The sequence below is a fragment of the Setaria viridis genome, chromosome 9 (genome assembly GCF_005286985.2).
Source record: "Setaria viridis chromosome 9, Setaria_viridis_v4.0, whole genome shotgun sequence".
In the NCBI taxonomy this organism is placed as follows: domain Eukaryota; kingdom Viridiplantae; phylum Streptophyta; class Magnoliopsida; order Poales; family Poaceae; genus Setaria; species Setaria viridis.
This window is the reverse complement of record NC_048271.2, coordinates 19,548,757-19,572,772: the sequence shown is the minus strand read 5'-3', so window position 1 is coordinate 19,572,772 and position 24,016 is coordinate 19,548,757. Positions and strand designations below refer to the sequence as shown.

At 47.8% G+C, this 24,016-nt stretch overlaps 2 protein-coding genes across 2 annotated transcripts; both read left to right on the top strand.

Annotated features, from left to right (window-relative positions):
* The first annotated feature begins 804 nt into the window (after positions 1-804).
* LOC117835462 (uncharacterized) lies at positions 805-1,924 on the top strand. The gene is made up of 6 exons (XM_072290455.1): positions 805-868; positions 948-1,145; positions 1,228-1,293; positions 1,391-1,516; positions 1,603-1,683; positions 1,854-1,924. The coding sequence occupies exons 1-6, from the start codon at positions 805-807 to the stop codon at positions 1,922-1,924; spliced, it is 606 nt and encodes a 201-aa protein (XP_072146556.1).
* Positions 1,925-4,797: 2,873 nt separating this feature from the next.
* LOC117835463 (uncharacterized) lies at positions 4,798-5,899 on the top strand. The gene is made up of 4 exons (XM_034714805.1): positions 4,798-5,035; positions 5,146-5,208; positions 5,334-5,468; positions 5,829-5,899. Exons 1-4 carry the CDS (start codon positions 4,798-4,800, stop codon positions 5,897-5,899), a joined length of 507 nt encoding a protein of 168 aa, XP_034570696.1.
* The last annotated feature ends 18,117 nt before the right edge of the window (positions 5,900-24,016 follow it).

The window sequence follows — 24,016 nt, the reverse complement described above, 5'->3', positions numbered from 1 at the left end:
TTGCTCATTGTTGCTCAGAAAAGAAAGGTGTGTGAAGTGAAGATGATGCTGAGTTCTAGACATACGCACCTCCCAATCGATTGCCTGTGAAGTTTGGAGCCTTCGTTTCCAGAATTAAGCTGTTTATCTCTAATAAACTTGTAAGTCTTTATTTATTTTCCTTTACTTGATATTATTGCTATTATTCACTAATAATATGACTATATGTATGAAACTAGATCCTGACATACATATAGGTAGCATTTGATTTTGTTTTAAAATCGGGTGTGACAGAAGGCCGTCCATTGAATGCAGCGCCGAATGCTACCTTGTAGAAAAGAAGATGACGCTTCATGCATGATCCTACTTATTGGAATAAAAATCAGTATTGAACAAGTAAAAATCTATAGATGGTTAGTTCAGGAACTCTATGAGCATCCTGGTCCTAGTTCATTGTCGCAATTAAGCACACGTCAAGGCAAACCAATCAGAAGCAACCAAGGAGCCCATTGTCGCCCGGACCATTTCCCCGCTTAATTGCGTTCCTAATGCAATGCGAGCAACCAACGATGCGGACAAACCAGATGAGGTGATAAAACTTAGGGACGCAGAGAAGAAGCAAACAAATCCACGCACGCACGCGCGTCGCCGTCGCGCTGCCTTGCCAGCTTCGAGCTGGGCGGCGATCTGCGCCGCTAGCTAGGCTCTCGGTTTGTTGCCGTTGCATCCGAGGCGACGGCCTACCTACATCTACATAGAAACATTTCTGCCCAGCCGGCCGGAGTCCTGCGAACGAAGTAAGCCGAGATCGAATCGACGGACCCGATGGCGATGGTGCCGGTGGCCACGCTGATCCTGGCTCTTCTTGCGTGCACAAAGGTCGCCGCCGGTGAGTTCCGATACCGCCGGCCCCCTTAGCTTATTACGCTGTGCTTCTCTCTCGCGCGCAGACCAAGGTGCATGACAAGGTTTCTGTTTGGCATGCCCGCATGCAGAAGGCCCGACGATCTGCGACACGGCCAAGTGCGGCAAGGGCACCTGCAGAGAGATGCCGGGGCCCATCCCGTTGTTGACCACCTCCTACAACTGCACCTGCGACCCCGGGTGGACCCAGCCCAAGCTAATCGGCCTCATCATCCCCTCCGCGCCCTGCATCATCCCCGACTGTAAGTAACCACCAGTCACCGGCGGCGATAATGGCGGCCTGTACGCGCACACGTTCGTTCATGCTTGTTCGATCTTGCACAGGCCCCTTCGATCCGTCGTGCTTCAACCTCAGCCTGGCGCCGCCCAAGGGCATACCCATCACGGACCGTGAGTAGTAGCCGATCGATGCATCCAGTGATATCTTGATACTAGTTCATTCCAGCGTCGTGCGGATGCTGATCGAGATCACGTCCAATTCCTGCAGCCTGCGTGGCCATCAACTGCGGCCCGGGAGAGTGCAAGAAGGGCGACGGCTTCAGCTACAGCTGCGAGTGCCAGCCGGGCTACGTCAACTTCCTCAACCTCACCGCCTTCCCATGCGTCAAGAACTGTAATCTAGCTACCTATTCGATCGATCGCCGTCTCAGCTAGCATTCCATCTGACCCCCGTCCTTACCTGACCACTGCATAATGCAGGTGTCTTCGGCACGGACTGCTCCAGGCTGGGGATCGCGCCACCGCCGGCGCCGCCGCCGTCGACGGCACCACCGCCACCCGGTAATCACGACTCGTCGGCTCCTCCCACCGGCCCAAAAGGCAATGCAACTGCACTAGGTCCAACGATTCGCGTGCCACAGAAATTAATTAACTCTCGTCGTCCACACATGATTATGAATGCCATACAAAGAGGTTTTGGTTTGATCTGCTGATCCCCTATGCATGTGCAGGCTCTGTTCCGTCGCGGCATCCATTGCAGCTGCTGTGGCTGCTCTCGCTTGCCATGGTTCAGCTCGTCTAGGCGCAGGGATGATGGCCGGCCAGGGTCGTCGTCCAGCTGGGAGCCATGTTGGGTCCAGGGATTTATGCCCTTTATTGCATTGAAGGACAGAGATGTTTGGTTCAAAAAAAAATAGGACAAAAAAGATGCCATAGTGCGAGTAGAATTCAGAATTGGCCCGTTGCGAATGGATCCAAAATCTGTAAGTCTCGGCTCCGGCGCGCGTATGAACTGTACATGTATACCGTTACTATGTGTACATATATACTTCATTCTAGACGCACGATCCCCTTCACATGGGAACGGCTCCGATGTGAATCTACAACTGGATCGTCCCTTAAGGAGGGGCCAGCCTTCATTAATACTCTCTGATTAGAGAAAAGAGGAAGATTAGGAGGCCCTGTGCCCCTCCCTGCCTTCACTACTGAAATAATGTGTAATTAATTCGTGCCACATGCATATATTTTGTACTATTAATTCGTGCCGCATGCATATATTTTGTACTAGCAGCAGGTACGATAAAATTAAGGTCCCTTCGGTCGGGCTCATGAACCGGCTTCAGCTCTGGCTTATGACTTCTCTTGCCAAACGCAAAAAATCGAAACAGCTCGTAGGGAAAAGGCGATAGAAGCCCCGCGTATTACGGTCTCCGCTTTTTGGCAGCAGGAAGAAGTCACAAATAGTGGCTCATACCAGCTTCACCTCCACCCTGAGTAGTCCTTGACCAAAATTACCCCATTCTCGTGGCTCTCGTCAACGGCGCGCGGTAGGAAAGGGAAGCGGCGGCCCGTTGGCTCGGCCGACTGCGTGGACCGGCGGAGGGCAGCTAATAAATAGCGGTGGTAGCGGCCGCAATAGTGGTAGCGGCATATTGCCGCTATCTCTATAAGGTAGGATTCTGAATTTTGCGACCAGGAACTTTGCAGCTGCAATTCTAAATAGCAGGACCCTATAGCGGACCGCAATTGCATGTAGCAGGCCATAATAGCGTGAAAGCAATTACAATGACAACGAATGATAGTCTTGTGAACTATTTTATGGCTCATAATATGTTTCTTTGCAAACTATATGTGATGATTTAATGTGTCGAACACTGGAACGCCATGTTTTTTTCTTAATTTAAGTATGTGAGACATCAATTGTTTGTATGCAATTAAATATCTATTTATACTTATTATTCATGATATATATAATTAAAATTATGTGAGATGATTAGGTGCCGCTATTGGAACTTAGCGTCCGCAATAGCATCCGCAATCCGCTACCTCGACGTCAATCCGCTACCAACCTGCTATACGCTATTTATTACTTGCTGGAGGCGCACAGCCGTGCCGGGGACAAAGCCATGGAGGCGGCGAGGCTGGAGCGTAGCAGGGCAGGGGTGGTGGGGCTGGCGCAAAGCGGGGCAGGCTGTCGTGTCGAGCGGCGGCGGGACTATACGGAGGTGGCTGCAGAAAAGCGGCGCAAGCGCGACAGAGTAACGTGAGAGATAAGAGAAGGAAAGAGAGATGAGAGAATGAGAGAGCTCTGATCGAGATAGGATAAGGACTAGTGATAATAAAAATAAAGAAGAAAAGGAATGCGAGAGAAAGAAAGAAAAAAGGAAAAGGAAAAAAAAGAAAGAAAAGAATACAAGGATGTTGAAGAAAAGGAATGCGAGTGAAAGAAAGCATCATGAGAAGATATTTTATCAAACATTTTTTAAAGAAGATGAACCAGAGTCAGAAAAAGCTGCTTCAACACAAGAGGTAGAGCCGAAGTCATTTTTGCAAAAGGTAGAGTCATGCCAAACGGTCCTAAGTTCTTGTTCACTAGAAAATCCAACATGCAGGGATTTCGATCCTCGTGGTTACCCACTTTCCTTGAACCATACGTTGATAAGCACAAGACAGCAACGATGCTTGGATTTTGTGGTGATCCTCATGGTACGAGACGGAATTTTCCTATTTATCCAAATTTTGCTCAAATGAAAAAACAAGCAAAATTAATTTTTCACCCTGGAAGCAACCGCACGGATGGAAAGTGGAAACCAGATGCTTGCCCCAAAAGCAAAATACTTTTACCTGAAACTATCGGGAGGAAACAAAGTAGGTCGTTTGTGCTTCGGTGGGTCTAAAAACTAGACTAAAAAAACTGGTTGACATCTTACCTGAAACTATCGGGAGGAAAATAAAATCTCTCATCCAACAGTTTTCAGAAAAAATTTTCCCAAAAAACTAAAGTTCTGCCACATCATCAATCCGTGGTCCAGCGTTTGAATTTTTTTCCATGTGAACAGTATCGTAAGAATAGGAGGATTGGGAGCGTGGCAGCAGAGCTGCCAAAAATCTAGCAGTTTGGCTCCATTTTTTTGGGACTGCAAAAGATTTAGGAGCACTTTTAGAATTTGTTGGAGACGAGTTTATTGACTCTAGATCTAAATTTAGTTTTTGGAGAAGCTCTCGGCAGCCGCGCTTCGAATCGCCTGAGGTTTAAGTTGCGGATTCGTCCAATTCAGCGGGCTTTTCTCTCGGTCGCGCGTCCAAAACAGAACTTTCCATAGCAAAATGTTCGGACGCATCCAAACCCAATTCGTCTCTTGTGAACAAACACACAAGCTGAGGTGATGAAACTTAGGACCGGCCGCGAAGACGAAACAAACCGATCCACGCGTCGCCGTGTCGTTGCCAGTTGCCAGCTCCGAGAAAGCTACCCATCCGGGCTCCATCGGCGCCGCCGCTTTTCTCCGTTGTTGTCGTTCCATCCGAGGCGACGGCGAAACTACATATGCATTTGTCTCCGGACTCCGGCCGGCCGCCGGCCCTCGCACACGATCCCAGCGCCGTACGCCGCCCTGCGCTCCTCGATCTCCTAGTAGCCTGTAGCCGCACACCTGACGCGTGGTGCCTTAGAAGATGGCGGTGCTGGCAGGAAGCTCGACGGCGTCCGAGCCCATGCGGCTTCTGCTCCTGGCGCTGCTCGCCTACGCCGCCGCCGGCGCCTCGATCTGCGACACGGCCATCTGCGGCAGGGGCAACTGTACCGAGTTGCCGGAGCTGGTCCCCGGCATTCCCATCTACGAGTGCCACTGCGACCCCGGCTGGTCCCAGGCTTGGAAGGCCGTCCCCTTCTCGCCCTGCATCGTCCCAAACTGTAAACCATCGATTCTGTCTGCATCTGCACTAGTACAGTATATGCTGCCTGGTTATATATGTAGCTTCAGATGAACAATGAAGGCATTCACCGACGATCATCTCCGGCAGGTTCCTTCGACGGCACCTGCTTGAACCTCAGCCTGACGCCGCCCACAGGCATACCCAAGGACGGTGAGTCACTCACCGGCGCCTCACCCTGCCTCCTAGTCTGTGTGTCTCTGTACAGTCGTGTTGAGCACATGGCCAGGACCTTTGATAGATGCGTGCGTTCTCTCTCCCTGGACACGTCCGTGCAGTCTGCGCCGTCGTGAGCTGCGGAGCCGGCGGCGCGTGCAAGACGGGCGGCGCCGCCCTCTTCAGCTACACCTGCGAGTGCCAGCCAGGCTACGCCAACCTGCTCAACCAAACCGCGCTGCCCTGCGTCAAGAACTGTACGTGAGGACACGCACCCGGGATGCTCGCGCGTGCAACCGTTCAAAAGCTGCTTTAGTTTGAATCACCCTTTGCGTGAGTGAGCTTCGATTCATTTCGCCTTTGGCGGCTGCCGTGCAGGTTTCTTCGGCAAGGGCTGCTCCGCCCTGGGACTCGCCCCGGCGCCGGCGCCGGCGTCGAAGCCCTCGCCGCCGCTCTCGCCGGCGCCGACAGGGAACCACGACTCGTCGGGGCCGTCTGGTCCTCCCTCCGGCACAAAAGGCAATGCAACTACAACCTACTCATTTCAAGCGCTCGATCGTGCAATGCGTTGAGAGTTGAGACATTGCCTCAGTGATGTGATGTGCTTCTGTTTTCAGGCTCCGTTCCGTCGCGGCGTCTACGGCAGCTCCTGTTGCTGGTCACGCTCGCCATGGCGCAGGTCATGTAGTTACACCTTACACGACGAGGCTGAAGCGGAATGTAGCTGACTGCACTGAACAGTTAGGATGTGTGCTTCTAAGCGCACGACATGTCAGTTGTAAGGAGCCATCTTATCTATTATTTTATTATAAAAGGGGGCCTGTTCGCTTCAGCTTATTCAGCTGGCTTATCAGCCATCAAACAATGTTTTTTCCTCTCACAACAAATCAGCCGTTTCAGCTTTTCAGCCGGCTTATAAGCTGAAGCGAACAGGCCCAGAATGTTACCACATTCATCGTCAAAAGGATATAAAAATTACCACATTGATAAGGAAAAGCAGAAGAATATAAACTGTTCATTTTTATTATGATCAAATGTCCTAAATTAATCCAAAGAGTACATGGTAAACAAATAAACAATCTATAAGATTCGACATGAGAACCCATGTTTCCTTGTAAGCCTTTTTTCACATGTGATTAGCTTAATTAATATCACAAGGGTCTGTTGGTTTTTAGGACGGTCGGAGGGAGTATGTCGTAAAAAAATGACAGCTGGCAACAAATGGGCAGTTACGGAACATTAAAGTGGAAGTCATATGAATGTGGGAGTCAATTATTATTGCAAATATCTTTACACTTACCATCTGTCTACAATCTTTTTACAGGTATTAATAATATGTCGTGCAAAAAGATAAGACAACTGACAACAAATGGGCAGTAGTTGAACATTGAAGTGAAAGTCATACGAACGTTGCGAACCAATTAATTTCGTAGTTGATGAACCTTATGAGCTTAGAGATGGATGAACATCTATTGTTATTCGAATCATATTTCCCTTTTGTATATAAATCAGATCATATGTTTTAGTTCTAACTATAAAAGTAATTAATGTTTTTACAAGGTGAAACAATTCCTGCTACTATCTAGAAAAATCTTATTAACAGACTATTTAAACCGGCGATAGGTACAGCTAATGAGCTAAACTCTAGCATTATCTCTACCTTATATATTTTTCTACCTTATATATTTTCCCTCCCATTTTCTGAATGAAACTCACACATCACGAGCAACAATAATTAGGGCTTTCAAGTTAATACACTCTCGGTGCAACCTACTCACTCCGTCCCAAATTACTATTCGTTTTGGCTTTTTTAGATACATAACTTTGCTAAAATTTGCTTTCGTACAATTCCACGTGGGATAGGCAGCATCAATATATGCAAACAAATAAAATCCCCATCGCAGTGCCATGAGTGGGCACAGCTAAGATGGAGTAGTGGTCTATTGTCTACATGTGACATCAATTATCACTCCCTCCTTTTCTTTTTGTAAGCCACACACATAACAAAACTTCAAACTTTGTAATATTTATTCAACACTTATTCTAAGAATTTGTAGATTATAACATATACAAGTTTGGTCATTCAAATCATAGATGAAATCATTTCCTTAAAATGTCAGCTTCATGGTCATGAATACTATATTATAGGATATATTAGCAGTCAAAGCATGGGGTTAGAAACCGCACTGGGTCAAACCATGCCATAAATGAGAGAAAAGGGAGTATTTCCTTCATTTAAAATTATAAGATTTGACTTACCATTATCTCCAAAATTAGATTTTGATCCATGTTTTCTCTTAAACTACATGTAGCGACAAAATCATAACAATAAGGTAGTACTTTCAAATATGAATCCAATTATATTTCTTTTCTCTAACAAAATTTGCATCTCTTAGTGCTAATGCTTGGTTGAAAATTACAAGATTTGAATCTTAATATACGTGTGCATGCATTACAAAAGGTAAAGAAATGGAGCGAGTACCAAAGTAGGAACCTTTACCTCCAAACAATTATGACCTTATTATCTGATGATTTGTGTTAATTTTTTCTTCCGCAAAAGAAAGTAAATTAGTGCACTTTTTTCTATTTTTGAAGTGAATGAAGATGACTCATTTTTCATCACCATCTTAATAGACTCTTATACTATCAATCCATCTTAGAGCATCGCATATGACTTGAACTTGGTGACATCTTGCAAGAGGGTAGTGAAAGAAAATATGGCTAGTAGTTTCTAGTGTTCCAGCTCCACAGAAGACGCAGCTCCCTTTCCAACCACATTTCGTTAGAGTCAGAGCCACTTGTAATTTACCATGGGAACGCTTATCCAGGCAAGTTTATGAAAAAAATTACCGTGGGAGAGCTTCCACATGAGCACTTCGATTTTCAGAGACAATCTCCTCTTGCAAACCTGGAAACAGCTTGTTTGTCGAGTGCAAGAGTGTTTGCCGAGTGTCTACTCTTTTTTTTGCTAAGAACCGGTTTAGCACTCGGCAAAGTCTTTGCCAAGTGCCTGGCAAAAAATATTCAGCAAAATTTTTGCTGAACATTTTTTTTATCTTCGCCGAGTGCTCAGGGCACTCAGCAAATCTACTGTTTCCAGTAGTGCATATCGGCTACCTTGCTACTAGCACCACCAATTATAGATACATAAGTCAACGTTCGACGAGCTCAGCAATGATGACTCGAAGCCAAGTTTGGAGCGGAGCAGTCTACGAGGAGAATAATTGCTCTAATTTGTTAGAGCTTCTGTGAAATGAAGAAGCTCAACTGTCGTTGCTCAAGGGAACGCCGGTCGTCTGGTCAATTGCATCGGTCTGCGTTTGTGTGTTTGCCGGTCATGTGCTACTAGTTGATTGGTTGTCAAAAGACAGGTGGACTTCTGAAATATGCGAGATGCTTTAGATGCAATATTCATCTTCTTTTGTAGAGGACGATGAAGTTTTTTTTGGACTTTGACCAGCTCACTTCGTGGTACACGAGAATATGTGCAGCCGCGTCAAGCTTTTTCTCTGTACTTGGTATGTAGGTTGTGAATGTAGCACTGGTCCGATCTTCCTATAGGTATAGTAAATTTGATTGTTGGAGAACTCAATATTGACAATCTGGACTTCTAATCAAACATAATTCAAACCCCTGCAACTGCTGCAACTGCTACACCACTACTTGGTTATCAACCAAGCACAACTCGATTGACCTCGCCACAAAGGCTTTCCCTGCAAGCGAAACAAAGAACACAAGCAAGAAAGTGAAAGAACACAATCTGAAAATTGCATATGTATATGAAGGCTTTCCCTGCAAGCGAAACAAAGAACACAAGCAAGAAAGTGAAAGAACACAATCTGAAAATTGCATATGTATATGAAGCAAAGATTGCCACAGTCGAGAACAATAAGAACAGGATCCTGGATCATAGTAAAAGGACTTGTCACCATAGGTACAATGAATGATGTCTATTTCTAGATGGAAAACTAAACTAAACAAAACCTGAGCTTCTAAGGCGGCGGCTACTGAGTTTATATAGCAAAGGGGTGGAGGCCAAGGGTGTGGACGACCTAGGACGCCCTTGGGACGTGCTCCTATTGGTGGAGGCGCGCACAATAAGGGCCTAGGCCATTCTCTTGAATTACAAGGCTCGCGGCTGATAATAGTTGACACAATACCTTGGCAGATTCTGTACGTCCACTTATTTTAATGATTATATTAATTTGGAAGGATTGAAAAGTGTATCCATTCAGCTTTGCATGCATAGGTACACGTTGAAAATGGACTCCGTATGTAATATGGGCATCAATTTTAATGTAGATTGCTCCTAGACTCCAAGGTGGACTCGAACTTGATTAGCTCCGTGCCTCCACTTAGCATCTCGAACCAAATAAGCTTCAGGCCTCCTTCTTGGCTTGGACACTCTTCCTGATCTCCTCCACCTCCATGCCATTCTCCAAACATGACCATATTTATATGTGTAATGTCCTCGTCAGGTTGATAGGTGGTTTGAGCGGTATGTTGATTGAGTCTCAGATATTGTATTACTTAGAGCGCACAAAGTCTTTTTCTTTCTATTTTTTTCTTTTGTTTGATCTGTATTGGCTGAGTGCACGATTTCAGTGTAGAGGTCGGAACAATATTTCCTCTTGAAATAAAGATTGCTTTATCAAAATAATTTGTCTAAATCCCGTATAACCCCATTATTCCTTTATTCATCCGACACCCCTCGAAGGCCAGACATTAATAGCTGCCATTTCTCAAAGCCATCTTGAGATAGAGATCTTATGAAGCTTTCTCATTCAAAACATTTGGCCACATACACTTACTAATTGCAGACTTAATAACTGCGGACACGACATTGAAGATTCTTTCGATCCTAACTGTTTATGGGAAGTGCACTGCTAAGTTCCAATAGCTTGTATCGATTCACTTGATATTACCCCAATGACATTTAATTTGTGTTGTATTTCAATCGCACCCTATGGAGACAAGTGCGCATCATTGTGTTACCAACTTCATTTTTCGGAGTAAGAAACATGTAGTTCTTAGTGATATCTAATACAATGTAGGATCTCTAGCCATGTAACTTTTTATTTGTGTGTCAAACTTTAGCTCGAAAGTACCATACATGAACCTCTAGTTGATGAATTACAGATCTCTGCCTATATATGTTGAGGCAAAATACCGTGTCTTGTACTCAAGGGTGAGTAAAAAATGATCTATCTACATGCTATACCTCAACAGTTGATCCAATAATTCTTCAAAGGTTAACGGAATTACCAGTAGCATAACATCATAATAATACCATGAACTATTCATTTGCATATAAGGATACCCAAATTTGTGTAGTGTGTACTGAATATCTAAATATTATTAATTATCATATGCTTGTTTGGCGACACACTCAATCTTATTGCACCACTATAAATGGTGTCAGTCAATCGAACCACCAGTTTGTCTACATGGTGCGGAAGTGGATTGACAACATTTCACATTTTCAATCTTTGAGTGACACTTGTTCTTTTCATTATTTGACTATATAAGTGATTCTCTAGTATTGCTCCTCTCCTTACTGTCTAACTATTGGGTATTTTTTAGGCTCTTAGCAATCGGAATTTATGAAGTATACATGTTACTCTTTCTTAGAAAGAATTTGGTATTTTGAGGTACATGTTTTAACATCAGAAACAAAGTGTTGCATAATTTGAATTTCAGAACAGTCCGGCATATAAATGTTTAGTTACACAATATCTACTTAAACATTACACAAAAAATCGTTGTAGCTCTAGTATTTAGTTGTAAATCATACAGATTGACCATAACCATAGAGGTATGAAAAGAATCATGTCTACAAGGCTTAAAAATACTCGAAATTACCGTCCCCTCCCATCTTGCCACTTCAGAAAGAAAAGGGGAAGAAAGCTAACACACACTCTGAGTGCTGCTGGAGATTATTGAGGCAGAAGAGGCTGCTTGCTGCTGGAGGTTATAGAAGATAGGCCCGCAGCGGAAACAAACAACGTTGCGATGACAAAAAATGATCTTTCCGTGTGGTCTTAAAGGCCTAAATAAAATAAATAGATCTCACATACACCATCAAATAATCATAAAGTCCAACAATGTATATACTCATAAGCTCCAAACGTTTTAGCACCCTTCCCTTTCCTCTCCTTCTCACCACCACCATGAATATGCAACTTGAGGTGCTGCATGGCGGCGCAATGCTCCTGGCCACATGCTCTTCGAATAGGTGGCATTAGTCGGTGGCAATGCATGGAGCCATGGGGCACATTGTGCTGGCCGTCACTCCACGATGCAGTACTGCTGCTGCTGTGATGGGGTAGATGCCGGGATCGATAAGGGCAGCAACGGGGAATTCCTATTGGGGGACAGCTTCCCATCCCTGTCCTCGTCGGTTGAAAATTTCCCCATCTCCATCCCCATGAATGTTGTCAGGGAGAAGTTTTGCCCCATCCCCACCCCCACCCCCATATCATCGCAGTACCAACGTTTCCGATCCAGAGAATAAGGTAGAAATTGGAACGATCTTTCTCCTCTTCCTACATCATTGATTTCTTCTCCTATCAATCTCACAAAGATTTCAAATGTCTCAAGGATTACACAAGAAAGAAAAGGAACCATATACAACTTTGTAGAATCCACAAGTCTTATCGATGGGCAAACAAAAACCAAAGGAGAAGATAGAAGATGAGGATCAAAAATTCGTTGCTAGCTTCTTGCTCTCAACCTTTTTTTTTCTCGTTGCTGTCAGGGCGTGCGCGAGGTAAAGCCAAGGCATCGTTGGCTCCCAGAGCCATGGAGACTTGGATGGAGTGGCCACTACCGCCCGTCCACCGTTGCTCCTCTGTGGGATTGAGCGCAAGCCTGCAGCTAGGCAGGCGTCACGTCTTGTGCGTGACCTAGCGTCGGTGGGAGTCCGGCGGCTTGACCCTTTTGCTGTTGGCGGCGGCTCAAGAATGTGGTGTGAGTGAGACTGTGCAAGACTTGGTAGGGTGGGGAGTGGTGGTGGACGGTGGTGCAGATAACGCTAGGGTTATCTGGTGTGCTGCGATTAGCTGGGGTTATCTGGTGTGCTGCGATTGGCTGCTTGGGCTTTCAAGTAAACAGCCGGTTGTTTGTGTTCCTCCATAACCCTCGTGGGGGGAATGGGGACCGGGAATAGTTCCCCATCTCTGTCCTGCTAGTCCGGATGGGGATGATTTCTCCCCCATTTAGTCGCACGTGGGAGTAAATTTTGTCCCATCCCGATCCCCTAATGGAAGAATTATTTTCTGCAGGCAAATAGGGATCAAGTCTCAGTTGTCATCCCTAGTCCTAAAGACCGGTCCTGAGCACATGGAGCAGCGGCAGTCTGATTATGCTTACACTTGCCACGTGTCAATAGTACATCAAGCTCATAAGGAACCTCACTTTCAGCCCCATCTCTATCGTCGCACTTATCATGTTGCAATAAGATTATCATGTTGCAATAAGATTTTCTAATGTTGCATGAGGTGATTTGAGATGTTTCGTTAGTTGGTAACTTTGGTGTTGCAAGGTTGTTTTTCTGATGTTGCAGCGATTATTTTGTGGTGCTGTAGCAATTGATTCTTTTTCGTTGCAAGAAAAATGGTGCAGAAAACATGTATTACTATGGTGGAGACTCATAAAAATGGATGCAGCAATGGTATATTATTATGTTTTAAACATTAACCTTCAATGTTGCGGAGGATGCTTTTCATTGTTACAATAAATAATTAGTATTTGATGTAATGATTAGCTTATGTTGCGGTGGGTGTTTTCTTCATGTAGGTTTGTTGCGGCGCATGTTTACTTCGCGTTGGCGAAACGGCATAAAAAATACTATTGACTCAATTGACACCAGTAGAGAACTGACTTTCGATACGTCCCCTTTTGTCCCAGTTTAAAGTTGGCCCGGGACAAAAGGGGGTGCGCCACGGTAGGCAAAAATGGAGGGAAGATTTACTCCCGGTTGGTATTTTCAACAGGGATTAAAGGCCCCCCTTTAATCCCGGTTGCAACGGCTAGTTCCGCGGCGTCGGTGGGGTGACGCTTTTGTCCCGGTTGGTAACACCAACCGGGACAAATAGTTTACTTCTGGTTGGAGCCTCCAACCGGGAGTAAACTTTCAACCGGGACAAAAGGTGCTCCTTTTTGTCTCGGTTGGAGTTTTTAACCGGGATAAAAACTCATCCCCATTATATACCAAGACAGAGGCCTTTCTTCCTCCTCCAGCCCGAGCCAGTCCACCACATAGACAGAGAGCTGAGCTTCACCACTCTCCGGTGGTGCCCAAGCAAGGGAGGTGCTGCCCGAATTTTTTTCCCCCATTTTCATGGGAATTTCACTCGGCCAACACAAGTGTTGTGAAGGTTTGCTACTTCATCCTCTTGTTATGCTTTGATTTATGCTTTGGAGATGGAAATTAAGTTTATTTGCTAGAATGTGATGAAGTAGAAAATGGAGAGGTATTTTGAGCTAGAATGTGAGGGAGATTGATGTGTCATATATAGTATGTATTCTTGCAGTGGGTTAAGAATGATGCTACCTTGTCTAGACGGTTTATCTTATCAAATTCAATATGGTTTTTCAAATCCATACTTGTTGAACTTGCATACCATGTTCATCTCGGTGAGGATGTTCTCCGCCGAGCAGCAACGTATGTCAAGAAGGAGGTTCGATTCTACGAGAAAGAGTGGATACGGACATCATGACCGTGTCCTCTTTTCCGTAGAATCGAACCTCTTTCATGACGAAGTGTGGTGCCACCCAGTTGAGGATATGCTCGCGAGATGATCACGGTCTTCAAGTTCAACAACTTCTGCAGTACTAAGGTAAGAATTTTTGTACATAGATGGCTTCTGCTACTGGAGGAAGTGGCGATGGTGGGGGCGATCGTCGTTCCTCTTTCGGCAAGGGAAAAATCATAGTTGGCTCTTTGCATAAGCCGAAGAAAATGAGCGCGTTGGAAAAAGCAATGCTTTGTTATTTGCAGAAACGTCATGAAGAAGCTGTTTCCGCGGGTCAGGAACCTCCTTTTGGTGGTCGTTATGCTCCACCCTCAGTCTCGGGTGTTTCACGTCCACATAGTACTACCGTTTCAGATGGCACAAATAAACCACAGGATGAGGCTGGGTCAGCGGAGCCTTCATCTTCACCGCCCAAGGATGCTTAAAGTCCTCCTAGATAATAACTAGTGGATGGCTTTTTGTATGGTATCATGTTGTTTGGATCTATAATTTAAATATGTGTATTTGTATCTATATCTAAACTTTCAACATTATTTGCACTACAACGTTTGACATGCTTTCAATCGTGAATCCATTTTCAAGTGTAATCAATTGTCACGCGTAATCCATTTTCAAGTGTAATCAATTTTCATGCGTAATCTATTTTCAAGTGTAATCAATTTTCACGCGTAATCCATTGTCAAGTGTAATCCATTTTCATGCGTAATATGATGCAGATGGACCGGCAATGGATGTATAATGTAGACAGGCGGAGCAAGGTGTTTATTGATGGCTTGTATTATTTTCTCAAAGTGGCCAAAGCGAACAAGCCAGAGAATAGATTCGTATGTTGTCCATGCTTCCAATGCACTAACAAGAAGGACTATTCAAAGGATTCGTGGGGGACTATTCACAGTCATTTGTTTAGATACGGTTTCATGCCTAACTATTTGGTTTGGACAAGGCACGGTGAACGAGGGGTTGTAATGGAAGATGGCGAGAAGGAGGAGGAAGATGACAGCATTCCAGACTGGGTTGCAGGCCAAGCTTTTGCAGATACTATAATGGGCGAGGCTGATGAAGATGACTTTGCAGAAAACGGCCCTACTGATGACCTTGGTCAGGTGCTACGAGATGTACACAGAGATTGTGAAACTGAGAAGGAAGCAGCAAAGTTGCAGCGCATGATAGATGATCACCAAAAATTGTTGTACCCAGATTGCCAGCAGGGCCATAAAAAACTAGGTACGACACTAGAATTTGTGCAATGGAAGGCAAAAAATGGTGTCTCCGATAAGGCATTTCAGGGGATGTTGAACATTGTCAAGAAGATTCTTCTTGTGAATAATGAATTACCGTCCACAATATATGAAGCTAAATAGATTATTTGCCCTCTCGGATTGGATGTTCAAAAGATACACGCATGCCCTAATGACTGTATCCTCTATCGTGGTGATGAATACGAGAAATTGGATGCTTGTCCCGTCTGCGAAGCGCTGCGATATAAGATCAGACGAGATAATCCTAGTGATGTCGAGGGGCAGTGTGACGACCGGCCCCTAATCTTCCGGGTTAACCTTAATCCTAGCCCTGATCTTTTGTCTCGTTTGCCGCGCTTGAAAGTTCAATCTTCCGATCGGTCCCGACCCCGGAAGACCCGACCCCTCCCCGCTTCGCTCCGATCCCGACCCCGGCAAACCCATCTCACCGTCAGATCCTTCTAAGTCTTTCCCAAATGCCGTTCTGTCCGACCAGTCGACCCTTGAGATCATTTTACCCAGATCTTCCGCGATAGGCGCACTCGAGTTGCATGCCCGCTTCAGAGTCTCCCCGCCGCGTGGCACATCTTCTCCGACGCCCGCCGCTCAGTTTTGTCTCTGGCTCGCGACCGAACGGATTCTCGCGCCCCCTTCCCCAATGGCAGCGGAAGCCCCTCTGCACCCTTTCTGCAGCACCTCGCCTCCCGCGCCCATTATCACACCGCCAGATCCCGGCCGCAGAGCTCGATGTCGCCCGTCTTTTCCGTCACTTCGAACACAGTCGCGCCGCCTGGTCTCCGCTACACGACGATTCCTCCATCGCCAACCCCGACCATGGCAGCGACAGCTCCTTTTCCCCGCCCTGCCAGAAGCCGCCCGACAATCTGTTGCTCTGCGCGCCCGCGGCTGCATGTCTTTTCACCTGTGCGCCCTCGATTCTAGCGCCGTTAAACCGGTCGCTTCTATCAAATCTTCCGCACGGCGACGCCCGCCTCTGCCAAATCTCAACCACCAGCATACCCGCTCCTGCGCCGCCCTGATGACAGAACCCAATGACCGCTGGCGTCATCCCCGAGTCCTGCACCACCGCCCTCGTCGCTCAATCGCCGCCCCGGCAGAGCACTCCATTGCTCTCCCCGGCCTTCGCGCCGCTCCCCTTCTCTCTCCCGCGCCGCTTCCCTTCCCCGTTCCAGCAGCTATAAAAAGGAATGCGCAAGCTCGCCGGAGTTCCCTCCGCCATTGTTGCCTTTAGCCATTCTCTTGCTCCCTGCTCAAGCTCCAAGCACCACACGCTAAGCTCTTGAGGAACTCTCCCCTCAGCTCCCCTCCGTTGTCCGCAAGCCACCCAGCCGCTTGCTCCTCCGTGCTGCGTAAAAGCTCACTTGTGATCCGCAAGAAGCGCCGCCGCCGCCGGAGTACTGCCGGTCTTAGCCGTTGTTCAAAGCCTTAGTCCCTCCGCCCAAGTCTGCCTCTTCCAGACCCCAAGCCTTCCTTGTAGAAAGAAGGTAAGCTGCCGACCCCAGTCCGCTTCACCCGACCCCTCTTATCCGCCCGACCCCGGTTCCGTCTCGCCCGACCCTATCTGTTCCGCCGATCCTTATCCGCCTCGCCCGAGGGCTCGGCTGTGATATTTTTCTTCAACCCAAGGGTGTATGTGTAAAACTTAGGAACCCTTCAGCGCTTGCGTCTGAGGATCCCTAGTATACCACATCCTCTAGTTCAAGGATCAGATCATAAGTTCCTTTCCGACCCTTGCCTCTTGATCTTCACCAGCTCTCTTGAACCTCCCCACCCTCCTGCTCATTGTCACGAGTTTCTGGGCTCAGGCGAGCAAGTGTTGCTGTTGAAATAACCGTCTATGCTAACTCTTGCATTGCATTCGTGTAGAGCTGCGCCTCGCCGACGGCTTCTACGAGCTACACCCGGCGCCAGAAGACGAAGCTGTAGCTGAGCTCCTGCTCCCGGAAGCCGAAGCCGCCCCCGAAGTCGAGCAGTTCTCTTCCTCTTTGCTCGAAGGCAAGCCCCGGTTGCATAAAATCCCTGCGTTGTTTTCCAAACTTGCGCATGCCTTCTGTAACATGCTTGTGCATTTACGTATAGGAGTTGTTTGGAACCATAGATGCATGACTTAGCTCCCCATGTTTTGAACACTAGCTGTTGGACCGAGTAGTTGCCTTGCTTCATTAGGAGACGGTAAAAGCCGAGTGATTCCCTGTCACTCGCCAGTTGTAGGGGTTGGATGTCTACCCTTCTGTTACAACTATAAGGACGATGGACGGGGCAGGGTTTTGGTAACTCTTTGGTGGACGGATGGTTGCCCCGTCTGTCTATGAAAACTTGCTAAGGCCCGACAGTGGTGGTGTTCGTGATCAAGTGTTTGAAAGTACTAGCCTCATACTTAGTATGGGATGAGGAAGCCTAGTACCGGATTGAACCTAGACGTGAGCGGTCGCCCCATTGTTCTTGGAACGGAGTTTGCCCTGCTGGATGCCGCACGTGGTGGCATGCGTGGTCACAGAACGGCAGAGGCCGGGTCTGTGGAACCTTGCACCAAAGGAAATGGGCCCGACACGGGTTAGGGGATTGATGGGGAAGGCCGGCATAGGAAGCAACCTCCGGGTGCGTGGATGTCGTGAGGCTAGGTTCACCATGCATGGTTAAAGAACTCGAATTGATTCGTCTGCCTCTCACAGTTTGAGACTGCTTGATCGCTATGTCACCCTGAGTAATTGAGGAATCTGATGATGACATGTTTTGTTGATATATATACATATCTTGTTTGGTTCTATGATTGCTTAGAATAGGTTGCAAAAACCTAGACCGGTTAATGAACCTAGAACCGGAGCTAAAACTTGAAAATAGGGTTTTACTTAGTGCTTTTGGCAAACAAACCTCTCAGCCAAAAAGCCCGGCATGTCTAGAATGTTGGAGTAGTTTTACTCCTGTCGGTTAAGTCTTGTTGAGCTTAGTAGCTCAGCCTTGTTGTGGCTCCTGTTTTTCAGGTGAAGTTGCTGCTCCCGACCCTTCTCCTACTGGCGCTTGGCCGCCCCAGCTCCCTCCGGGTTGGACGGTCGAGTGGGATCCCTCCTCGGACGGCGAGGAGAGGGATCAGTGATGTCCCGGCTGGCCTCACCAGGACATCCGACCCCGACGATTGCTTTCGCTAGTGTTTTACCTTCTGTTGTTTTCCGAAATCCTGTAAAACTCTGATGTTCTTTTCGCAACTAAATCCAGTGGTTAATTTGTTAACTTGATGGACTTGTTGTACTCTCTGGAACCGCTCACCTTCATGTGAGTCTGCTAAATCGGTCCTGTTCAAGTGGTTAAATCAGAGGAAAATCCGACGGCACTTCGTGTTTACTCGGCTTAGGCATGAGCGTCGCATATCAGGCGGCTAAATCGTGTTTAACCTAGTAGATCCGAAGTGGATCCGCCACAGCTGGTACCAGAGCAGGTTTGGCAGTGCAGAGAATACAACAAGTCCTAACACTTCTTTGAAAAGATAAAAGTTGCAAAAAAATCTCGTACGATCGTTAAGGATGACTTTAGTGCGAGAGGCCCTAGGGGATTTTGGGGTTGTTTTAGGTGACTAATATTTTACTTGGTTATCTTGCTAACCCTTTCAGCACTTCGCCATGTCTATCATACGTGTGCCGAGTTCCACATCGCGAGTATGCGAAGGTTGATAGGGAGTTCTATTCAAAGGACCCTATCATCGTGGTTGTTCTCGCCCACGTCTATCACACGTGCGTAGGTTCCGTATGTAATCCATACGAAGGTTGGTACGGTTCGATTCCAACGAACCTACCAGCACGGTTGCTTCGCCACGTCTATCATACGTGTGCTGATTCTGCATCGCGAGTATGCGAAGGGTTGTATGGTTCCATTCAAAGGGAACCTATTTCCACGGTTGAGTGCTGTCCATGCAGCCTTAAACGCATGGGTGCTGTTCCTATAGTGAGCGGTAATGTTTGGGAACGCTTTCATGAGTGCGGGCACGAAAGGTTCGTGTGTTGGTGTTTTCTGCAGGTACGCTAACCGCGTTCGTTTAGAAGACGTTGTTAGAACCGACTAGCTATTATAGGGAGAGATGTAATTGTTGCCTTGTCACCGGCACTGACCGCGTAAGACCCAAGTTTCGGGCAGTTGTTTTTGGTTAAGAGTAAGGCAGGCCGTGCATGCGTCATAACCAGAAAGCTGTAAGGTTTCCTTCTCAAAAGCAACCTTGTTCGGAGGAGTTCTTTTCGGTTCTAAGGATTTCTAGTTCTTCCAGTTGCTCTCGGTTAAAGCCGAATGCTTCTCTGTCCGACCCCTGACCCTTGGAGTCTATCTCACGTGGTTTCGATTTCTTGGTTCCAGATGGCTGTCCCCGGGCATGTTCTATTTGGAGCGGATGGTACTTTCCAGTCGACATGTCTGCATTTTGAGGGTTTCCCCGCGATTCTGTGGGACACGTTGAAGTGGTTTGGGTACCAGTCCCCACCCTTGTACGCCGGACGGCTATATCTGGAGCAGGGTATTCAGACGTGCCAAGTGCAGGCGGTGGTACCTCCTCCCCCTGTGCGGCCCGACTGGCCCTCCTTCGGCATATCAGCCTACGGCCTTGCTCCGGAGGACACTTGGGAGTCTGCCGCTCTCCAGCTGCTTACTCAGTTTTGCCAGCTGCACCCCCTGGAGATCACGCTAGACCCTATCGGCCTGTTCCCCGCCAGGAACCGGCTGGACCCGGCGTGGCTCGACCGCGTTGGGAATATTGAGGTGCTAGCCACCACGTACGCCATGGTCACCATCTCCACCAATATCAGGTGCATGGCAGCCCTTTATCAGATGATCGAGCTTCAAGGGAGAGCTATGACCCTCTTCGCCCAGACCGCAGCGGATGCTCACGGGTACCTCCAGTCAGCCAGGAGAGATATGGTAGGCCAAACCTACCAGCTTATCCAACGGGGTATCCAGATACACGACATGCAAGACCGGATCTCCGAGCTCGAAGGAGAAGTGGCCGACCTCATGGACGGCATGATCGAGCTGTCGGAGGAGAAGATGGAGGTAGAGATGGAGCTGGTAGTTGCCAATGCTCATTTGGAGGAGCATCAAGCTGAGCTCGACGATATGCATGCCCTCAACATGCAGCTCGAAGCTCAAGAGGACCCCGAGAGGACGAAGGAGCGTCCAGCATGGACATCGAGGAAGATGACGCCCCTTCTCCTACTCATAGTGTCCATTTGTAGATTAAGAGTTCTCAGGGACTCATTCTTTGTTGTACTCCTCGGCAGCCTAAATTTTGGAAAGATTGTAATAGGTTAGCCTTGAGTCGAGTACTCCCTGTGTCGGAACCCAGCTGTATATGAAGTCGATTCCTAGTCTGGTCTCTAACTCTTGTAAAGTGTTGGAATGATTGGACTAAGTGAGTCACGCCGTGACCACACGCTGTTTTCTGGGAGTCTGTTCAGTTGGCCGACCCCGGTTCATGAGATCGGGTGCGCCGACCCTTCGAGACACAGCCTTGTCCGACCCCTTTTTAAGTGTGGATCGTTGCCGACCCTTTTTCTCGGAAGGATCGCCTAGCCCGACCCCTTGGCTTGAGTTGGATTATAGGAGTCTGGGTAGGGTATGATTCGCTCGAAGTTGAGTGCAAAGCTAAGATACACGCTAACAAACATGAGTATGGAAAAAGTGTATCTCCTCTATGGGGACGTGTGTGGCATTATCGGCAAGAGTTGCATTGGAGGATTTAACTTATACGTTCCATTTGTTGGAGTGCTTCTAAGATTATGAATTTAATGGAACGCTAACTCTTACAGATGGCGCATCGCACCAAGTCTGGTTTTGTGCCCGGCAGTAGAGAGCAGCGACCGGATCTTCCCCCACCCCCGCCCTCATCTCCACTAGAGGCAATCCTGGCAACTCAAACTGAGCTGCTAAGGCATCTTGTACAAGGGCAATAGCAGCAGCCCCATGGTGGAAGGGCTCAGCAACAGCCGCATGTGGCTCGCTATGAAGACTTTTTGGGGACACAGCCCCCTTTGTTTCAGAAGACACAAGAACCGCTCGACGCTGACGCCTGGGTTCGTACGATCGAATCCAAGTTTGAGCTTCTCACCGCCCCATGCCCTGACCATAACAAGGCTCGGTTCACCGCTCAACAGCTACGTGGCTCCGCACGGCTTTGGTGGGATCACTACCATGCCATGCTGCCGGCTGGCCATGTGGTCAGCTGGAATGAGTTCAAGACAGCGTTCAAAGCGCATCACATTCCGGAAGGTCTCTTGGAGCGCAAGCTCAACGAATTCCTGGCCCTTACCCAGGGAACCCGAGATGTGCTGCACTACGCTCAAGCTTTTAACGACCTGTGCCGTTATGCCGGCTACCATGCGGACACGGATGAAAAGAAGCGGGACCGATTCCGCCGAGGGCTGAGCCTGGAGCTCAGGGAAAGGTTGAACCCCATCAAGGTGGACACCTACAATGAGTTGGTCAATCTGGCCATCTCTTAAGAGGATTGCATGCAAGCTCTTAAGGCCGACCAGAAGAGGAAAGCCTCCGTGGCATTTCCGAGCCAGCCGACCCGAAGATTCAGGATGGTTCCTCCACAAGCCTCCGGCCAACCCCATCAGTCAGGAAGGTGGATTGCCCGACCCCCACCAGCAGCAGTGCCCCGTTTCCCCGGCTTCCAACCACAGGTGCCCCGGCCGACCCTACCAACACCACCCCGCCCTGCAGCTAGTAGCCGCTGTTTTACCTGCGGTAATGAAGGGCATTTTGCAAAGGATTGCCCCAGGAACAAGCATCAGCATCAAAGTCAGAACCCCATGGCAACCAGAGGAAGAAGGCCCAAGGTGCAAGTCCGACAAGGCCGACTCAACTACACCAGCTTGACCGAGCTCCCCGAAGGTGCGCCAGTAATGATGGGTACTTTCCTTGTTTTAAATCAAGCTGTTGTTGTGTTGTTTGATTCGGGAGCCTCTCATAGCTTTATCGGGAGTAAGGCTAGAGAAAGATGTGAGCTGGATGTCGGTCACACTAAGGAACCTTATGTGATCGCCACTCCTGGAGGGAAGATAGCATCGGATCAGATCGTTACTCTTGTACCTCTCCAGCTAGGCCCAACCCTTTTCAAGGAAAACCTTATCATCCTTGACCTAGAAGGCATAGATGTCATCCTTGGTATGGATTGGATGGCCCGACATCATGTGGTTCTAGATACAGCAGCCCGATCTCTCTACATCAGCTCACCCTTCTATGGCAGTTCTACCCTGTCCATGATACATCCTGAGTCTGCACTTCCTTGTGCCTACCCTCTATCGGGAGCCCATCTAGAAGGCCTCCCTGTTATCTGTGAGTACCCTGACGTGTTTTCGGAAGACTTGTCTGGTATGCCACCTGATAGAGAAGTGGAGTTCTCCATAGAGTTGATCCCTGGCACCGCACCGATATCTAAGAGGCCCTATCGGATGCCACCCGCTGAGTTGGCCGTGTTGAAGACCCAGTTGCATGATCTGTTGGAAAAAGGCTTCATCCGACCTAGCACATCATCTTGGGGTTGCCCTGCCCTGTTTGTGAAGAAGAAGGATGGCAGTCTACGCATGTGTGTGGACTACCAACCCCTCAATGCTGTGACCATCAAGAACAAGTACCCACTGCCACGCATTGATGTCTTGTTTGATCAGTTAGCCGGAGCAAAAGTGTTCTCCAAGATCGATCTTCGTTCTGGTTATCACCAAATCAAGATCCGACCCTGCGACATACCCAAGACAGCCTTCTCCACAAGGTATGGGCTATACGAGTACCTGGTCATGTCCTTTGGACTCACCAATGCACCCGCCTATTTCATGTACCTCATGAACTCGGTGTTCATGCCCGAGCTGGACAAGTTTGTGGTGGTGTTCATTGATGATATCCTAGTGTACTCGAAGAGCGAAGAAGAACATGCCGATCATCTTCATGTAGTTCTCCAACGGCTGAGAGATCACCAACTCTATGCCAAGTTCTCCAAGTGTGAGTTTTGGTTAGGTAATGTCAAGTTTTTGGGACACACTATCTCCAAGGATGGTATAGCCGTCGACCCCAGTAAGGTACAGGAAGTTATGGAATGGAAGCCTCCTGCCTCAGTGCACCAGATCAGAAGTTTCCTTGGACTGGCAGGCTACTATCGGCGCTTCATATCGGATTTCTCTAAGATAGCTAAGCCCATGACAGAGTTGTTGAAGAAAGAGGTCAAATTCGTGTGGAACGACAAGTGTGAAGAAGCTTTCAAGACCCTGAAGCACCTGCTGACCACAGCTCCAGTTTTGGCTCAATCCGACCCTTCTAGGCCGTTTGATGTGTACTGTAACGCCTCTGGCACCGGACTTGGGTGTGTTCTTATGCAAGACAACCGTGTCATTGCCTATGCCTCGCGAGCATTACGACCTCATGAGCTGAGCTACCCAACCCATGACCTTGAGCTAGCAGCAGTGATACATGCCTTAAAGATATGGAGACACTATCTGATGGGCACCCAATGCAACATCTATACCGACCACAAGAGCCTCAAGTACATCTTTACTCAAGCCGACCTCAATATGCGCCAGAGAAGATGGTTGGAGTTGATAAAAGACTATGACTTGGAAGTTCACTATCATCCCGGCAAAGCCAATGTGGTGGCCGATGCTCTTAGTCGCAAGCACCGTTGCAACTGCTTGTTGGTAACAGCTTTCACCGAGACTTTGTGTCATGAGATGGGAAAACTCAGTTTGGAGATTATTTCTCATGGAACCCTTGGTCACATCACCCTTAACTCAGTTCTGGAAGACCAAATCCGGTCAGCAC

Coding starts and splice junctions, on each gene's coding strand:
- LOC117835462 (XM_072290455.1), top strand. CDS start 805: ATGGCGATGGTGCCGGTGGCCACGCTGATCCTGGCTCTTCTTGCGTGC. Junction 1,146..1,227: donor GCCCTGCATCATCCCCGACT/GTAAGTAACCAC, acceptor GATCTTGCACAG/GCCCCTTCGATCCGTCGTGC. Junction 1,684..1,853: donor GACGGCACCACCGCCACCCG/GTAATCACGACT, acceptor ATGCATGTGCAG/GCTCTGTTCCGTCGCGGCAT.
- LOC117835463 (XM_034714805.1), top strand. CDS start 4,798: ATGGCGGTGCTGGCAGGAAGCTCGACGGCGTCCGAGCCCATGCGGCTT. Junction 5,036..5,145: donor GCCCTGCATCGTCCCAAACT/GTAAACCATCGA, acceptor CATCTCCGGCAG/GTTCCTTCGACGGCACCTGC. Junction 5,469..5,828: donor GCTGCCCTGCGTCAAGAACT/GTACGTGAGGAC, acceptor TTCTGTTTTCAG/GCTCCGTTCCGTCGCGGCGT.